The sequence below is a fragment of the Channa argus genome, chromosome 9, assembly GCF_033026475.1.
Source record: "Channa argus isolate prfri chromosome 9, Channa argus male v1.0, whole genome shotgun sequence".
Lineage (NCBI taxonomy): Eukaryota > Metazoa > Chordata > Actinopteri > Anabantiformes > Channidae > Channa > Channa argus.
In genome coordinates this window covers 27,652,116-27,672,253 of record NC_090205.1, presented here as the reverse complement: position 1 = coordinate 27,672,253, position 20,138 = coordinate 27,652,116, and the positions used below count along the sequence as shown (strand labels likewise).

Sequence of the window (20,138 nt, the reverse complement as noted above, 5' to 3'; positions counted from 1 at the left end):
AGCATCACTGACTCACAGTCACAGAGTGAGGAAACATTTCAAGTATGAGAACTGATAAAGTTGTGTGTTAGTCAGTGTAGAACAAAAAATCTATAGCTTCAAACTAACTAAATGGTAAGAAAATGGTAAGAATGAATTCAAGCAACTCCAGAACAGAACTTTAGCGCATTTTGTCACCCAACAAAACAGAAACACAAAAGCGCTTTGCTAAAACCTTTTATTACTTATTGGTGAACAGAAGGACAATGTTTGTGGACAAACTAATCAGTCCACATCGTCGGTTAGTAATAAACAAATACACTCCAGAAATGTGCTTAAATAAGACAAAGTATATACATATCAAACCTGCTATTAGCTAATACACAATCTGTCCCTTAAACAGTACATGATCCAAATATAAGTCACTCAACAGATCAAAGCAGATCTACAATGTGTAGAAATCATCTGAAGGCACAACATGATGCTTTACACATAATCCTTACAAATCTTTTTTTAGCTTTACATTCCCTGATGCAAATACTTAAGGTGCTGTAATGAAGGAAAGAAAGAAAGAAAAGAAAATTGAGGCTGTAACACAAGAGTATGATGTCAAACTGTGATCTCATGTTCACCCATTTTGTGATGGAATGTTCCACACATTTTAAGACTAATGTCTCATCAGCACAGACTTTAATGACTGTGTTCTAAACATCCTTTCCCAGGACATTTTAAGGTGGCATGTGGAAGTTGTGTTCAATTTCATCATCATCAAAATAGTTTTCAACTTTTTAAAAGGTAAATCAATACCTCAAGGAAAAAAGAGAGGAAAAAAAAGGTCTCCAAAATGTTAACAGCTTTCACGAAACGCCTCTAATTTAGAGAAGGTCCAAAGAAGAAAGAAAAACAAATTTGTACCCAGGGGCCACTGCAGTAATCACCCCATTGAGCAGATAAAGAAGGACTCTCTTGGCTGAGCTAAACGTTGTGTAAGAACAGCTTATGGCTTTTATTTGTGACAGGAACTCCCACACTGATCCTGTGCTAAATATTGGTTAATAACTTTGGCTTAAAGGTAAACTAAGGCGTGCAGAGAGAGCTGAAGGAGCTTCAATGCTTTCAATGCCAGTTCTTTTATACACACAGAGTAAATTAAGTCGGCATGCTCTAGTTGTATTTACTCAACCAGATGGTACTCATACCAGCTTCACAGAAATTCAGTTCAGCCTGTTGCATAATGAAATGTGTTTCCATTCAGCAAAGAACAAGCCACAATTAAGTCTTGTTTCAAAGAAGGGGTATTGGTCTTAAAACCAGCTAATTACAGTCTTGCATATTCATGTGTCACACATGGTAAGGAAGTGCACTCAATGCCAGCATACAGGCCTGTCTTGAGTTTTGAAAGTAGTTTAGACCAAATTAGCACAGTAAAATCTAGTTGTGTAACAAGTAAAAAGACCAGGATAAATTATGGTAGAAAAGAGAAAGTTTAAACAGCCAGAGCTGTGCTGAATAGAAAGCACTTTTTATTCCACATTGGTGGTCAAGAAAAAGAATTAATGCATTAAGTTAAAGACAAATTCCATTTTAAGATGATGGTTTTTGCAATGTGGCAATGTATTAAAAGTTTTAATATAGTTTCAATAAAAAAAACAACACCAGATTGACAGATTGAGATAAGGTCAGTGGTGAACTGTGATGATTCACATACTGAAAGGACTGAATGACGCTGATAAAATTAGCCGCAGAGTTTACAGATTTAAAAATTGGAAAGATGAGTTGGTGGATTACATGTATGAGGCACTTACAATAACATACAATTCATACACTTGAAAAACTTCACAGGAATTGTGAAAGTTTTTTGTATACTAACATATTATTGTTGTTTATTGTTATTTATTTTAGATTAATTAAAGATCAAAAATGTATATAAAAGGGTTCAGTTATAGTAAAGATCTATGGAAAACCTATTCAAACAGTTCCCAGTTTCTTTCAGCTCGGCTGAGATTTGGATCATCTTACAGAGCACTGTTTGGATTTTCCTGCCCACATACTGTATTTGTTTTTCAAACTACTTTCACCGCTTTTATAGCATAATTTATATCCACAGGTAATTTTGGAAACAAAAACATCTAATAAACTCACTACACACTACCTGCACAGCACCAAACAACAGACGAAAAAAGTGAGCAACTACTGTAGCTTGTGAACATAGAGGCGTCATCGGCATAGAGACTAAAAGAAAGCCAATGAAACTAGTAGTGAACCACGTGCAACCATGTAATGGAGACAGTACAAGTGATATGTCAGTTGTTGGGCAAGCAGGACACAAACATGCTGAAATGTGACTTAAAATGTTTTGCACAGTAAACTCTCTGAGGTCCCCTTTTCACACATAAAGCACTATAAATGCATGTACTGTATATACAGTTTTATAGTGCACACTATACTAATTTTAGCAAATTATCATGAACAAGCTGAAATATATTACATATGATATATACATATAATATGTGACATTTCTGGAGACTGACACTGTCCAGCTCTTTCAATGCACCTATTTGTTTTTTGTGTGAGTGTGCATACAAAGCCAATGCCAAACCACACATGATATAAACTCTGTACAAACTGAATAAACAATTTTTGAAGGGAAAAACGTTCTGCATATGCAAGGATAATTTTGTTATTAATTGAACTATTACAAAATGTTTTATTGTCACTGACTTTTGCTGATAGTTTACTCTTAAAAATCAGTGCGTAAGTGGAGTGTATACAACATGCACTGCAACAAATTGTATCTGCTATGATGGAACTCTCACTGTGATAAATGCAAGCACACGTACACATACAAAGACACACCCATGTGCTCAGGCTTGAAAACTTGCATGTGCATGTATGGTCTCTCACACACGCACTCACACACAGGCCCAGAAGAGGTTTTGAATGATGTGCGGAACAAAAGGGTTGGCCACAGATTGTATTTGTCAGAGCTGATATAAAACTCTCTCACAGAAAATGGGCTGGAACTAGAAAGGGAAAGAGAGCGTGAAACCAGAGAGTTATTTCGTATGCAGCTTTTCCCCAACTGTCCTCCAAATGCTTTCAAATAATAAAGGTTAACGTGGCTGAAAACACTTTGAAGAACTCGTGGAAAAACTTGGCTTAAGGTGCACAGCTGATGCATATCAATGGAATTAGAGTCATTGTTTGATCCAAACAGAGTGAGGTTTGCTGGCTGGTGAAAGAGGCTCCTAACCATGGGACTCTTGTTCATTGGCTGTCCATTTTAACCTGTTCCAAAACAACGTGTTTTATTAGGCCATCTGCACTCAGTAAGACCAGCTGGAAAAACGCAGCAGTACAACATAATCTTCATAATAGTGAGCGAACTGCACCTCTCTGTCTGCTCATACCACAGCAGACTGACACATTCTGTCTACATCTTGTCTTTTCTTATATTCTTGGCATGGCCAGTTCCTCTTATATCTTGACAACAGGCAGTGTTTGCAATAATTTACTGTTTTAAACATCTTCAATGAAGCAGCGTAACACTCACAACTCTCTTCCAGACACAATAACAGCATCCAGCTCTGGACCAGCTCCATCCAGTGTTCGCTGCAGTCAACTGCCACAGTACATCTTTCGTTTTTTTATATAATGCTCTATTTACAATATCAATGAAGCAGGAATGTGTCCCTTCTTTTCACCACAGCACAGCATCTCATTCTCTCTGACTATATTGCACAATATATCAACATGTAGCAGGTGTAGTACAAGTTTACCACATGTTGCAATCTAGCCAAGAAAAGCTGTTAAAAGAGCCCATTATGTAATGCAGAAAGCTACAAAAACAAAATCATTTTCACCATATGCAGCCTGGGTGTAATTGAAATGAGTAGATCCTTTTCAAACATTGGGGAACCACTATGGTGCATTCACACCCTTTGCTGTGTACTGATCCATGATAATTTGATTTAACAAGAATTCATGTGACGTGCACAATATAAAGATAATGCACAAACCATTTAAGCTTTTAGCTGGACTTTAGTAGTGCATTTTACTCAAACTACTTCGGAGGAACAGAGCGGTTGATAATACTCTATGTTCTTTTGTGCTGTAGATATTCCCCCTGCTGCGTAAACGTCTGTCTTTATCAGCATGAGAAAACACAACTTAACCTAAAAGGTTTGTTTAGCAAAGCTGGCTCCATTTCAGACCAGTCTTAGGAGTCCTTGACTTAGACTGTTTAATGGTTAAGTTCTACACAAAGATGGGTAGCAACCGAGGTAAACTATCCTATTAATTAGTAGTTCTCTATATATTACATTCCCAGTGATGATGGGAAAACAGTTTCCCTTTGGACTTACCTGTTTGAACTTACTTTATGCAGTAATTACATCTAACGACCATCGTGTATGTGTGCTTTAGAAACACACTGTTCAGGAGGAGATACTCTTCTTCACATAACGTTTTTACCTTATTGATCATTCTGTGTTATGTCTTTTGACTCATCATTGCTGGCCACATTAATAAATCATCTCCAACTGTGGTCTAACAATTATGTAAATACTTGTTTGCTTCATAACCCTTCTCCTTGCAGCGTGACATGGGTCAATCAGCACACGCTTCTTGTGTATGACAAACTGACAATGTTTGTAATGATGACTGTTTTCAAATTAGTTGCAGTTCACTGATGGGAGATTAGCGGAGAAGTTCACTTTTTTTTACCTACACTGTGAATGTTTGAATATTGTGTTGTGGACAAGTACAATATAACGATTTGTGTGTTATCACATACAATAGTGTTTGTTCGTTATTGTAATTATGGTGAACATGTGACCATAGCTAAGCCAAACGTATCCACAAATGCAGATACTTGTGGTTTACTTACTACTTAATGTTCAAACTGACACGATCTATTTCAAATTCAAAATGTAATTTCCAGTTTGACTTACTGCTTCTCTAGTAAGTAAAATAAACCGACAAAACAAATTTAGTCATGGAGTTTGGATAATCACAACAGAAAAGCATCTGAGAGGGAGTATGTGCAGCAAACTGCCAAAATAATCAACATAAATAACACAACTAATCTGAGCTTAGTCACCAGAGACAATAACTGTGCCTGCGTTTGTACAGACAAAACCATTACACTATAAGTTTTATGCTCAAATTGATTCAAACTAATTATCTGTTAGATTAGAATCACTCAAACCTTTCTGACTTTTTGAGGAAGTGAAAGCCTGGTCTACTATTGAGCAATATTAGATGATTTGTTAGCCATTTAGAAACGTATCAACCCTTTTTATAAAGAGTATCTCACTAAATCAAAAAGCTTGTTTTAGTACCATTATTTGTGAGCATGTGCATGCAGTACACTCTTCAGTATAAAGACATTTAAATCCTTAGATAGTAGTTAGGTATGTAAACACAATGTTGACCCAAGCATCAAGTCATTTACTTATTGGTTAGCAAATCAACATTATCTATGTTAGGAGTTGATCATTTAACTTCTGTCAGTTTTTTACTGCAGTAAAAGCTGAAGTTGTAGCTAGTGACACTGTATTAGTGAATGTTGTATCTAGATGCATCAAGAGTGCAGAAATATTCCTGCAGGTCCTTTCATTGGTTGAAAACAGCAGCGTGGATGGAACAGAAATGTAAACATTATGAAGTCATTCCCCTCTGTTAGAAGAAGCAAGATGTCAGTCTTGACATCACTCGCTGTTCAAAGTCACATTTAGAGCCAAATGATATTACAGCAGCCAGTCATTTAAAAAGGTAATATGTAATCCACAGAGAATTTCACATGTTCTTTGTGCTGTGTTGTATGTAATTCCTTCAGTTTTCACTTGTCCTGCAGACCTGACCTTTGAATGAGAACTGGTTGCATTTAGTAGATAAATGTAATGAGAAGGTTCTGAAGTGGCTCTGCAGCCTGCTCACTGGAGTCCACAGGGTCATCTGGAGTCACAGAGGATGGCAGAGTAAGGTGCAAACCCAGGTGAGGGAAGTACTTGGAGAGAGTGACAGCACTTGGCCCCACAACAGTGTAGGCCTTCAGTTCAGAGAGCCCATTAAGCAAAGCTGTATCTAATATGGTCATGTGGATTAAGGAGGAGAAGTCGATGGAGAGGGCGTTGAACTCCACTTCAACGCCTGCAGCAGGGGAGATGGTAATTTCCTGGTTGGGGAAAGGCACTTTTTCTGCTGCGCTGTGGATTCCGAGGGTCTGTAGGCCAAGCAAAGCCAGCTTCTGACTATCAATGGGATTTATTCCACAGAAAGACAACTGCAAATGGCCAACTGTGCTTACATTCAGCAGCTCCTCCAGGACCCAGAGCTCCTTCAGCCACACAATGAGTCGTCCAGGCTCTCTGAGCCCAGTATGGGGCAGAGCGGAGCGCAGAACAGTGTGGCATCTGCACAGTGAGTTGGCCAGAGCCTCGTCACAGTCCCGGACAGGCGTAGAGCAGCTGCAGTTCCGCAGGCTGTAACCTGGGGAGCTACTGTCAAACAACAATGTGGTATTGACCCGCAGAGAAGTTTCAGATGTGGGAGCAGAGTCTGTTGTCCGAGTGATGGGGGTCAGAAAGAACAGCAACCACAGTGACCATAGCAACAAGGCCGAGACTACATTCGGAGACATCTCCACAGTGTTACCAGTGAAGAACAGACTACATCCTCAGTGGAGAAAGCAAATTGTATTGATGTGAATCAATCTGTAAAGAGATAAAAAGAGAAAAGTTATGTATAAGAAGGTTGACTATGTAGACAATCTGCCTGACAACCACAGGGGAAGGCAGTACAGTAATAGCCACAAGAAGAGTTTTGATTTGGACTAAAGTTCAGCAGCATCAGAGATTTAGTCAGCCCTCCCTGAGTCACTCCGGCACACAAAGGAAGTCTCTCTCTCTCTCTCTCGCTCTGTGCCCTGCAGTAATGCTCCTGCTTTGCATCTGTATTTTTATAACATGTGGAGGCCAGCTTAAGACCAACAGCCAGCTGAATTCAGCTCTTTATTTCCAGTCTGGCCTGGCTTACACAAACACACACATGCGCGCACACACAGATACATACACACGACTGAGCTGCTTATTTCCTTTCATCCAATTTTACTTGGGAGAGGTCCTTCCAGGCCCAAGGCTACTGTGGATAGTGTACGGCTGCCTATGAAAGTCCTTGTGCCACTCTGTGCTGTGGTGAAAGAGGCAGTGACCTGTCACATTAAGAATTTAGGAATATTGAAACACTGCTTTCTTTCTTTCTTCCTTCACTAATGGTGGAAAGATGGAATCAACAAGCTCCCAGACTCAACCTTTCCACAGTCTTCTGTTTCTTTGACAGAGAGGAGGTTTTTCCAGTGTTAAGTACAAAATCTGATGGATTACAGGTCTGCAAAAAGATTCATGTGATGCATGAAGACTGAATTTCTTCTATTTTTTGCATATTAGCTTAATACACTTAATATTATGGACTGACCAGTTCAAAGTTTTTTAGAATAAATGAAATCGTGTGCATGCCAACACTATGATTTGGTAAAGATGCAGAACAGCTTTCACAAGACAGGTATTAGTATTATATGTAGAAGGTCCATGATAAAAATCTGAAATAATAATACAAATAAAAAAACTGTCAGGCCTCAGTGCAGGTCTCTGTTTTCACAAGACAATTTCATTCAGAAAATCTATATGTAGAGAACAACCTTTTTCTACAACATAAAATAGACCCTTCAAGAATTTGTCATGTTGTGATCACAACAGTTAACATAAATTTTAACCAATTTCTGTGAATTCTGCCTGACCGTACGTTTTGTCCTATCATTCTAACTTTTTCTCAACCTGCACACTGTACAGACACTGAACGCCTCACATCTTCAATCCACCAAAGCTGGTGATGAGAAACTGCTAATGCTACTGTATGTTGGGCTAATGTCTAAAGTAAAACACAAAGGCAAATGATACAGTAGGTCCAACGACAAGAAGAAAAGCCATAACTATTTTCCAAGATAGTGTAGTTTATTTATTCTTTTGTAAGTAATGCATCCGCAAGGGGGAACAAGCCAGTGTCTTCTTGTGTCAGTCCCAAGTCTGGATAAATGCAGAGGGTTGTGTCAGGAAGGGCATCCGACGTAAAACACATGCCAAATTAAACATGCAAATCGTGACAATGACTTCCGGATCAGAAGCTCTCAGGTGGACGACATCTTGTGTAGACGTTGTAATCTGAAAGAGATCAGTGACTGTAAAGTATTGGTAGGGGAGAGTGTAGCCAGACAACACAGGATGGTGGTGGTGTGTAAAATGATGCTGGTGGTGATGAAGAATAAAGGGGACAAAGGCAGAGAAGAGGACGAAGTGGTGGAAGTTGAAAAAGGAAGAATGTCGTTTAGTTTTCAGGGAGGAGCTGAGACAGACTCTGGGTGGTTTGGAGGTGCTTCCAGATGACTGGACTACTACAGCTAATTTGATCAGGGAGACAGGTAGGAGGGTACTCGGTGTGTCATCTGGAAAAAGGAAAGCGGACAAGGAGACTTGGTGGTGGAACGAGGAAGTTCAGGAGTGTATACAGAGAAAGAGGTTAGCTAAGAAGAAGTGGGACACTGAGAGGACTGAAGAGAGTAGACAGGAGTACAGGGAGATACAGCGTAAGGTGAAGGTAGAGGTGGCAAAGGCCAAACAAAGAGCATATGAGGACTTGTATGTTAGGTTGGACACTAAAGAGGGAGAGGTGGATTTGTACAGGTTGGCCAGACAAAGAGATAGAGATGGGAAGGATGTGCAGCAGGTTAGTGTGATTAAAGATAAGGATGGAAATGCATTGATTGGCTGTAGCTCACTTGGAAAGGCAGCTGACCATGGACCACAGGGTCAGTGGTTCAATCCCCGATCCCAGCTACAAGTTGAAGTGTCCTTAAAAACGGGATCACTGAGTCCACAATAACATCTAAGCTGGTGTAGTTGCTGTAATTAGTTACAGGACACTGTTTTCTCACAATATGTGCTTTTCCTTTGCAAAACAGCTTGGACAAACCAGTTATGTTGTGTGTGTGTGTGTTTACAGTATTCTAGCTGTAATCTCCGCCAACATTTTGTCAATGTTCATTCCTCATCTTGCTGCCAGTTAACCTATAATGCTTTGGGAAATGATGTTCATTACACTAAAAAAATTTAAATTGAAAATTTTTGTTTGTCTTTAAATAAACTATGGAGCATTGTATTATGCATCTTTTTACGTCAGTGAGATCTCACCTGATTCTTCTTACATTTTCTCAGTGAAAAAAAAAGCCGAAGTGAAAAAGGAACTTCAGCTTTCGTTTTTCCCCTTGTTTTTCTCACGCTGCTGAGTGCATACAATCACTTCCCCTTAAACATTCTATTACAATAAATTAACAAAAACAAGATTGTCGAGGCCTAGGGGTTTTGTGCTCTACTTATTGTTGTTCTAACCCTGTCTCCCTCTGTGCAGAGTGGCTGCAAGGAAAACAATGAATTTAGAAAACTGTATCAGGCTGCAACAACAAAAACAGCATTGAAAAAAGGGAAGGGGGTCTGAAAACTTTCTGAATGCACTGTATATTACACCATGGCATTAAATGCATGTAATAACCAAAGGTCGTCCAAAGATGGAACATTGTGGAACTTTAGTAAAGTAACAAAGTAATAATCAAGTAACCGTAATGAGCAGTGGACATTGAGTTTGTATTCTACAGTCCAACTGTGTGGAAGAAGGAGATGTAACAATGAGAAAACACGGGAAAAGTGATTGCTGAAGGGTAAAACTATGATTTGGCATTAAAGCCCCATTTCTGGTATCATGACTATGCTGCTTTAAATAAACGTGACATCACTGTTGTTGGTTTACAGTAGCAGCTGCCCTCTAGACACACAGCCTGTCCTCTCCATCCTCCATCATCTTACCTCACTGCTAATATTAGTCATAGCCTTCGCAGCTGTTCCCACCATCTGGCTCTCCCACACATTATAGCAGTTTCTTTCTCTCTCTTTCCATCTGTCTGTCCTTGCTCTCCCAACCACTCCCTTTTTATTTCCCTCTCTCTGTCTCTCTCTCTTGCTTTTCCATCTGTGTAATCCCTGCAACAGGCTCCAGCTGCAGGGCCGGATGCTGGGAGGGAGTGTTGAACAAAGATGAGAGTCAACCACTGAAAACACATTCCATGATACTTATGTGACAGCATGGGTTTGATATGATCCCTTTCTACTCTGATGTTTTGGATACTAAGCACTTTTTCAAGTACTGGTCCTATGTGTTTGTAATCCGAGTGCGTGTGCATTAGCATGCTGAAGAAAATCGAGTGAGAGACGAGTGACAAACAAGATAGGGTGAAATCGCTTGTTGCCGTGTGTTGAGTGTGCGAAGTGGCTCCAGCTTTCTCAAGGAGAGGATCAACGCATTCCTCTGACATCATGCTGCACCGCAGGCACCCACCCTAATCTTCCCCACCTCTCTCTCTCAGTTACAGTCGTTTTCTTCCTCTACCTCTTTCCAATGTCTCTCACTCCCTCTCGCTCTCTGCAGCTGTAGCTCACTAAACAAATACAGAGACTAAATAGGAGTTTCTCTGCAGAAAGACCAAATATGCATGAAAGAGGCTTTATAAAAATATAAATATTATAAAAAATAAAACTAAAAACAGGATCAAGGAGTCCACAGTAACATCTAAGCTGGTGTAGTTGCTGTAATTAATTACTAAGGTTGATAGAATTGTATACTGCATGTATAACTATATCACTTTAAATCAATAATGGAAAAAATATTGGATCATGCACTTTTTTGTGTTCTTCTAGAAAGTAAACTGAGATGCTCAAGTCCACTCTGGTGTTTGTTAAACGAGTACAGTTCTGTAGCAAACTGGCGGAGGGAAAATGCTTGGCTGATTCCAAAGGTCAGACATAGTGCATTGATGTGAACAGGTTCTATCTTACACTATGTGTTAAAACTGCACACAAAACTGTGTATGTTGTATGTTTTTAGAGGAAGATTTCGTTGGAACTATTTCTTGCCTAACAACAGCCAGGACTTCCCAGACTCTGCCAGACAGCCAGCACAAACCACACATGCAACACTGAAGTGAAGGGCAGATGAATGAACTGCTGTAAATGTGGGGGATGCTGAGGGTGCTACAGTTACCCCACCCACAGGGCTGAGGTAATGTAATGTAAAGCCCTTAACGTGAGATTTCCTGATGCTGTAATAATATTTTGTAATTTGACTTATAGTATTTTACTAGTTTTGAACTGGGCTGGGATCATGTCACCCCCAGACTCATTCTAAAAACATGTTGTTTCCACATCCAGCAGTGACAGAGCATGATGCTGATGGATTTGGAATTGTTTTTTGTCCACCCAGTGAATCAAAGTCAATTCATTCTTCTCTCTTTGCTGTGGACATTTCAGGCTCTTTAGCTCCTCCTTAATGCGCCACCATGTTCCCCAGTTAGTCTCTAATTGTGTCTGTAAGCTGTTTGCTGTTGAGCAGGTCGTGAACAGTGACTTTTAGAATAGGAATGTTGTGGTACGAAGAGTAAAAATTAATTATAAATAAAATAAATTATCTATAAAGCTGATACCTGAACACTGTCCCATTGTTTCCACAGTCATAAAACACAGTTCGACTTAAAGCTTCTGAATACAGCCACTTTAACAATTGATGTTTTGTTTCCAAAAAGCCTCACAAATACATAATGTGATTTTAAAAAACGGCCCAGTCATTTCCCGTTGTTTTTAATCACAGTTTGTGGAGGTCTGTGGAACATAAGACATCAGATCTTAGCTCCGTGATTTCTTAACAACAAACACATGTATATTGATGCCAAACTTTCTCTTTATGGAATATACTAAATAACAAAACATAATAGTGTGCTTGCTGTTTACTCCATAAACACTTCCTTTCTGTTTACAGGGCTGTAACTACACATGTGTGCAGATCTTTACATGAAGAGGCAGCTTCTGAAAACTCCCATCTACCCACCCATGCAGTTTTCCTGTATAAGAACTGCAGCCAGTTTACCAATATGGACTGCAGTGCGGTAGAATCATGTTAACAGGCTGTAAAATAAAACTCAACGTCTCATAAGCATCTTAGCATCTCATAAGCAGCTTATCTAGATCCTTCTCTGCTTAGATGGACAAAATGAGAGGAGAAATAATGTAGGACATCAGGTTTTTCAGCATTTCTATTAAGAACAAGACAGAGCACAAACAAACTATTCTATTCTGGAACAATTTGCTTTAGATTTTAGTTATGGTTATAGTCATTTTAGATGTGTTATGATGTTTGAAAATATAGTTTGTTGCTATTAATAAGCAATGTTAATTTTATTTGATTTAATTTTAGAGGTTTGTTGAGATTAAAATGCTTTAGACTGGATTACATTATACATCATACTGTACCACATTATTTAGATTAATCTAGAACAATCTAGAATACCTTAGTCAGACTCATTGAACAACACTGGAAGTGGCGCAGAGATATTTAATTCCAAGTGTCTTAAATGAGTCTCACCTTTGTAACCAATCAGAGAATAGCAACATCTATTGCTTAATTAGTAGGTTTTGTAGCTTCTGAGTTATTGTTATTTGATAAAAACGACTACCTGAAGCTCTGTGCACAATGTGTTCGAGTGTACAGAGTAAAAGAAAGTGTCTGAGCAGGGAGAGAGAGGACTGGGGAGAGACAACAACAGTCTCACATATTCACTATAAACTACGCTGTAAACTTGTATAAGTATAAGTTATGGACAATAATGCAAAATGCATTTTTAATTTCATTAGATTATGGGGGCTTGTTGTCATGTTTATAATAACCATTTGTTCACAGTTTTTCAGGAGTGTCTTCAAACTACAGTCAGGTACTCACATGATAAAAAAGAGAGCTTTTATTTGTAATATATTATTCCTCCTCTTAAAAACAGACCCTACAAAAGATGCTTTACACTTTGATATCCACTTGATTTTGTAAGCTAAGACTGTTTAAAGCTTTACATAGCTCTTGTTGGTATGTATTGTTTCCACTGACAGAGCTTAGGAATTGGTCTCAGCCAGTATGAAAAATATTACAGCAAATAAAACCTGTTTCAGCTCTGTTTATAGCTACTGAGGCTTTTAGAAAGTTTTTATGCAGATGTTTAGAAGAGTATTTGGGGGAGTATTTGACAGATTACATCACAGAATAAGTCCCCACACCTCATGTCTAGCAGCTGTTAAAATTGGCCAATTACAGATTATGCATAAAACAAAACAAAAATCTCAACACAACAACAAGTTCTATTGTACGACACACAACAGCACATATGTGTGAGTGTAGTGCACTTACGTGGACAGGTCAGAGCTGGTTAAGGTGGCATGTTGCTGCAATTTGACTCCTGGATGATCTGTCCAGCTTCCACATGTGATGAGAGCAGCTACAGCCTCCACATCTGTCTGCAGGTTGACTGAAAAACCTCATCTGTCCATCTGAAAGCATAGGAAAGAGAGAAAGAGAGACTGTTAGGATAGAGGGAGAGAGGGAGGGAAAGACAGAAGGAGAGAGAGGTTTTACCGTCGAGACGCTTCATAGACACATCTATCTCCACACGAGACAAACCAAACCCTTTCTCCATGTTCTCTACATTCTTCTCATCTCTTTCACTTTCCCTCACTCGTCAGCCCACTCGTCTATTCCTGGACATGCCTTTTATTTTCCAAGGAAGTGATTTTTTTTTTGTCCTTATAGAACTGCTGTGTATGCTGCCATCCTGTGGCTCATATATTATTAAACCAGGCTCAGAATTTCCTGAATGATTGATCTCACAACCAAATAAAGGTTGTATAGTTGGAAGCTGTCTGTGTATTTGAAGACTAAATTGTTTTATTGAAAGTTTTGCATTTCTTCAACATTCATAAGTGACCAGTAACAGGAAAACAACTTGAAAACCTGGAAGATTCAAGATTAAACAACTTTATTGATCCCATAGGGATATTGTGTTGTTACAGCTGCTCTCCACATGAAAGTAGAAAGAAAGGAAAAGAACATCCACCAGACCAAGACAATAAACAAGTACAAACTAGTGATCAATAAGCAAGAAAAAACCCGGCTACAAGATTAAACATAAATGACATACAAAGAATAAATAAAATAAAAACAATACTAACTGTCCATTTGGGGATGAGTTTGGGGGGTTGAGTTAAACAGTTTAATGGCCACTGGGAGAAACAATCTCCTTTGCCATTCTGTGGAGTAAGCAAGCAGTGGAGTGGGTGGGAGGGAGGGAGTTGGGACAACATTCTCCTCGGAGAATCTCGGAGAGGGTTGCATGATTAAAGTCACCTGAGATCATGAAGAAGGCGTCGGGATGTCGAATCTGGACTCTGGCTGGCTGTGTATGACTTCACATGCTCCATCTGGGCAGGCAGCAGGCAGAGGGATATGTATATGACGTGTGAGAACTCTCTGGGCAGATAGAAACTCCCTCCAACCGTATGATCACAGAGCTTTACACAACAAACTGGATACTTTACTATACTAAAAGACTACACCAAAAATATAAAAAAGGAATAATACATGTAAAGAAAAGGAGAGCAACTGCAACAGGCTTCCCCTGTGCCTGCATGTGCAGCATAGGAAGTATATAAGTACACAGTGTCAATTTACAGTTTGGACTAAATGACCGTAATAATAGTTTAGCAAGATCCAAAATATACATCATAATTAAGCTAATGTCTGAGCTGAGTGTTCAGAGTAAAGCTGGATCATCAACAAAGTGAGCTCTGCATACATGAAAATCGCTCATCACATGTTCATATCATTCATGTTACACCCAATCTTAAAACTTACAGACTCAGATAGACCAAACAGCACAGAGCTGCACACAAATATCAAATGACTTGTTCAGCTTAATTTGTGTATATCATTAAAGAACAGAAAAGTTATGCTCCACATTTAAAACAGCCTTTATCTTAATTAACATGCCAACTGTGGAATGTCAACGTCAAGGCTAAAGGTTTGGAGGAGGGATAAAACCATCACGCAACTGTTTTAATTTTAATATAGCATGGTTCATTTGTTGGGAGTTATGTTCCAATAAATTATCAAATAAAAACTGAGGCTGGGGATTTGAATGAATATAACTCACTCCCTCATGTGTTCACGTTCATTTTTTGTGGTTATTATAAGTTATTAGCCATTTTCACTGGGCACCATTTTGAGATCATTTAAAATTGGACTGAGATTACTGGGATAGAAAATCCCAACCAAAAAAGAGACCTCATTTACCAGTTCACCGCTGTACCTCCTACATTCTGTGGAGAACAATAATAATGGGTGGTACTGTCCCTCTACTACCTGAAAACCTTGAAGAGAGCAATGTTCTGACAAAACACAGTGACGTTGTAGTGTCCGTGAATGCACCTCGCCTGCAAAACCCAGCAGACTTGCAGCTCTTGAGAGAAGTAGATGCTACACAGTGTTTCTTTAACGTAAACAAGCACAAAGGGACATGATGCAGTTCAGTTGCAGTGAGAGAGGAAATGTCCACTAAAACTAGAGTTTAAGTTTCAGGCTCAGCTGTTTGGTTACCTTACTGATGAGAGTTTATCCCACAGCATTCATCTTAAAAGCAATATCAACGTCACCAAAAACTATCAAAGTCATGTCTATATCATACCATCAGTTGATGAATTAAATGCTGTTACCGGCCTATCTCCTACATCATGTCTCCCCCAGACTACACCGTCTTCTCTGTGTGCAGGTAGCGCTCATGGGAGATGTAATGCATGTATGTCAGATGGCTTTTGAGACTACAGTAAAAAAAAAAAAAAAATTATACATAATTTAACCCACACAGTAGCAAGTGAGAGTGACTGTGATACCTGCCACTGCTGAAATACACCCTAATATGGTTCAGTAGGTGGCCTTATACCCCCCAGTGGTCCCAGTGAGTGTTGGTGACATAGGGGAGATAATATCCACTTATAGAACAGGATGAGACAGTTGAATTGACAACAAAACAGAGGACTTTGAGGTGGTAGACAACACTTTCAATTCCACTTCAATCTGACAGCAGATGTTTGTATTTTTGTATTTTAACACAAGTAAAAGTGTCCAGCTACTGTTTCTGAATGAACTCTTCTTATGCCTCTTTCCATTGTCTTTCACAGAATAGCATCATGTTGTGTCAGAATAAACAGCTAGTGATGTAAAATTTTATTTTAAAATGTATATGTGACATTTGAAAAGAACATACAGGAAACATGAAAAGGTTAATTTGAGGGCACTCTCTTTTTTCAGGGTTTTAACCCCTTCTCTCTCTCTCACACACACACACACACACACACAATAACACACTTAAATAATGTTGGTATACAAATGACTGTCAGACACATTTTTGTTTGTTATACACAATATATGAAAATAGTGATTTGGCCAACATTTTCCATGCAGTATATAAATAACTTATCCATTAAGGTTTGAGCTTTTCATAGCTGTCACTGGATGGAAGAGGTGGGGTACACCCTGGACAGGTTGCCAATCTATCTCAGGCATGGCCAACATTAATATCCAGACAAAAGACCACTGTAAAATACAGGTTTTTTTTATAGGCATATGAAAGAAATTCATTTTGATTTTGTGAAGGTAAAAACAAGCGTGTGTGTATATGTGTATCTATCTTTATTAGAACAGGATACTTCATATTTGCACAGCAACAGCTGTTGTTGGTAGCAACTAAAACTGAAAAAAGTAACCACTACATCCCAGAAGAAAGGGTGAGTAGATGGAAAAGCTGGCACTGGTTACTCTGAGGGAGTGAGATCACTTCCTGTTGGCTTCCCATGTTGGCAAAAACAGACAAGATGGCAGCCAGGGGTGGTGCCGCTACACCAAATCAGCCAGTATTCCCAGAATTCAGATCTTTAGCAAGCAGCTGCATTACTAACATATTCATATCCAGTCAGAATGCAGCTAGTTCTGAAAATGACAGAGCAATACTGTAAAAGTCAACAGAGAGTTTGTTTCCTCCTCTTATCTTATTTCAACAGATTTTAGCTGCACTGAGTTTCCACTAACTCTAACAGAACAACTACCAGCCAGTGCTTACAACTGGTTCATTTCTAGATCTGCTGTGTCTTTTCTAGTTTTTTTTTCTAGTTTTTTCTAGTTTTGTGTGTGTGTGTGCATGTGGGTGGAGAGATTCACATTCAATCTAGAAAAGATGAAGATAAAGATGCAGTCTAACCAAAACACAACAGAGCACCATGCAACTGGGACTTGACTAAGTCAAAGACTAAATTACACTGTTTTTAGGCTGTTATACCTACAAGGGATTATACAGTTAGAGCTGCCGAACATTATGAAAAATAATGAACAAGAATAAATATGATCACCATAATGAAAGGGGCATCTCAAGGCACTTTACAGAATAAAGTTGAGACTATAAAGATGTATAGAGAGAACCCAACAATTCCCCCTTGAGCAAGCCCTAGGATACAGTGGAGAGGAAAAACCCCTGATAAAGAAACCTCCAGCAGAACCAGGCTCAGGGTGGACGGACATCTGCCTTGACCGGTTGGGGTGAGTGGAAAGTGAAGAGGGAAAAGAACAGAGCAACAAAAGCAACAACAAAACATCGGGCAGGTTGGTAGGACCAGTAGCTGCACACTGGAAGACACACAGCTTCAAAGCCGGGGGACACCTGCAGAAAGGGACAGAGAGAGGGGGACAGAGAAGGAGAAAGACAACTACTTGAGAAAGAAGGCACAAAGTTAATGACATACAGTGGTGACAATTGTGGGATGAGAGGAGAGGAGAGAGGGACAAGAGGAGGAAAGGAGCTCAGTGCATTGGGGGGTGGGTCCCCCAGCAGGCTAAGCCTATGGCAGCATAACTATAACTAACTATATGCTTTATTAAAGATGAAGGTTTTAAGCCTAGACAAGAGAGGAGCTTGATAGCTAAATGTTCTGCCTCCCATTCTACCTAAATTCTAGGAACCACCAGTAGGCCTGCATTCTGACATTGAATTGGTCTACTGGGATGATGACAAATGCATGGTAGTGCATGTTTTTTGGTATCATATTGAGACATTATGCTTCTAAATATGGCAATGTTCTGTAAGTGGAAGATGGCTTTTATAGAGATGTGTTTTATATGTGAGGTAAAGGACAAATCCTGGTCAAAAATAACTCAGAGGTTCCTTGCAGTAATACCTGAGGCCAGACTTATGCCATCTACAGTAACAATATGGCTGGACATCATATCTCTGAGATTTTTAGGCACAAATACTATTATGTGAGTTTTGTCTGAGTTTAGAAGTAGAAAAGTGTAGGACATCATTTTCCAGCCACTTCCTGTTCCCATCACATTTCCCCTGCTTTACTAATCATCGGCAATTAGTTTCACCACTCTGTTTATATACATCCTCAGTTCCCTCATAAAGCTGCCAGATCATCTGCTTTCTCAACGCAGCTTTCCAGCGTTTATCTAAATAATTTTTCGCTATCCACACGGTTCAGACCACGCTACGTTTTTGACCTGACTCTGCTGCTACTCTGGTCATGTGAGTAATTGCTCCCTATTGACTCTCTGTTGCCAACCTAATGAATGACCAGGATTATGAGTAATGTTATTTCCACATGGGGGATCAGGTTTTTCACAAGCCCTTAACCACGTGATTATAAGGTGAAGATTTACCACGTCACGTCTACACTTTGATCATGCCATGTTATGTTTTTACCAAGTTATGTGATTATCTATCACTACGCTGATACAGAACTCAGACTAGTATCGATCATATGTTCAAGTTACCTGTATCAAGGAATCCGCCAAGTAAATATCCACTGTAAGAATTTTCATGATAAGAACCATGTGTGTGTCACGTAAGGGATTTATGGAATCCAGAACTATAAGACTGTTGCACTGAGTCACCAAAGTGATTTTGGAGTTTGCATATTATATCACAAATTAGGGTTTTGGAGTTCTTTTCACTATCAGGGGTTGGGGGTTCACCACGGCTATGTTCCACAGGCTCACTACCAGGTCTGCCTCTGAGTTACGGATCCAGACCACTACATCTTCCTCAGTGTCCCCTCCTCTCACCATTTCCCTACCATATCTTCAAGTTACTCAACCCCACCGCATATCAAGATTTGTCCACTCTGCCAGGACCATACTTCATACTTCCCCATAAGAACCTTGCATCTCCTCTAGACTCCGCTCAACAACCTACTGACTCTAGTAAGTTTTATTTTCATGTTCAGACACCATATCCCACAAGTCACTGTCAAGATACTGATCTTTGTGTCCTTTCTCATAGACTGTAGTTCAGCACCATCTAGTGAGTCAGAGGATTTACTACATCTCCATTCTGTTTTGCCAACTATTATATTTTAGAATAAACCTTATTTAAACTGAGTTGTGGTGTCAAGCGCCTTATTGGGTCCAACCCTAAAACTAGTTTATTACACATTTAGACATGCTTGAAGATTGATTGTTTTTTTTCATCTGGTTCAAAACATTTTCTAAAAATGCCTAAAGGATTAAATTAAACAGTAAAAGTCCTAATAGAGCCATGTGGAACTCCATAACTAACTTTTTTTTATCATTAACATGAACAAATTGAAATCTATCTGAAAGATAAGAATTAAACCAACCTTGTGTAGGTTAACAAAACTAGTATAGAGACGAGTCCATTCTCTGAAGGCCAGAGTAGATCAGTGGTGACTTTTACCAGTCCTGTTTCTGTACTATGATGAACTCTAAATCCTGACTGAAAGTCTTCAAACAAATTATTCCTGTACAGGTGGTCGCATTATTGCTTTGCAACTACCTTTTCAAGCATTTTAGGAATGAAGGGACAATTTGATATTAGTCTGTAATTGGCTTAAACACCTGGATCAAGACAGGGTTTTTTAAGTAATGGTTTGATTAGAGCTACCTTATAGGCCTGTGGTGAAAAGCTTGTTTCTAAAGATAGATTTATAATATCCAATATGAATGTATCTATTAAGGGTAAAGCTTCCTTGTTGGAATAGGGTCTAGCAGACAGGTTGTTTATGGGAGCAGAACATTATCAAGTATTATACGTAATGAGGCTGCAGAAGACATAATCAACTTGTACAGGAGTAAAGTTAAGGTGGCTGCTCTAGATTTTTTTTTCCTTTTGTAATCCT

General features: G+C 39.2%; 1 protein-coding gene across 2 annotated transcripts; it reads right to left on the bottom strand.

The window, feature by feature from the left end:
- Nucleotides 1-200: 200 nt before the first annotated feature.
- LOC137133236 (exosomal polycystin-1-interacting protein-like) lies at nucleotides 201-13,692 on the bottom strand. Of its 2 annotated transcripts, none has more exons than XM_067516663.1 (3): nucleotides 13,534-13,692; nucleotides 13,309-13,448; nucleotides 201-6,695 (listed from the first exon to the last, which is right to left on the bottom strand). In XM_067516663.1, the coding sequence occupies exon 3, from the start codon at nucleotides 6,620-6,622 to the stop codon at nucleotides 5,867-5,869; it is 756 nt and encodes a 251-aa protein (XP_067372764.1). In that variant the 5' UTR covers nucleotides 6,623-6,695; nucleotides 13,309-13,448; nucleotides 13,534-13,692; the 3' UTR covers nucleotides 201-5,866. The 2 variants fall into 2 exon arrangements, 1 of the variants encoding a protein (XP_067372764.1); XR_010915218.1 differs by lacking the exon at nucleotides 201-6,695 and adding an exon at nucleotides 7,977-8,198.
- Between the last annotated feature and the right edge of the window lie 6,446 nt (nucleotides 13,693-20,138).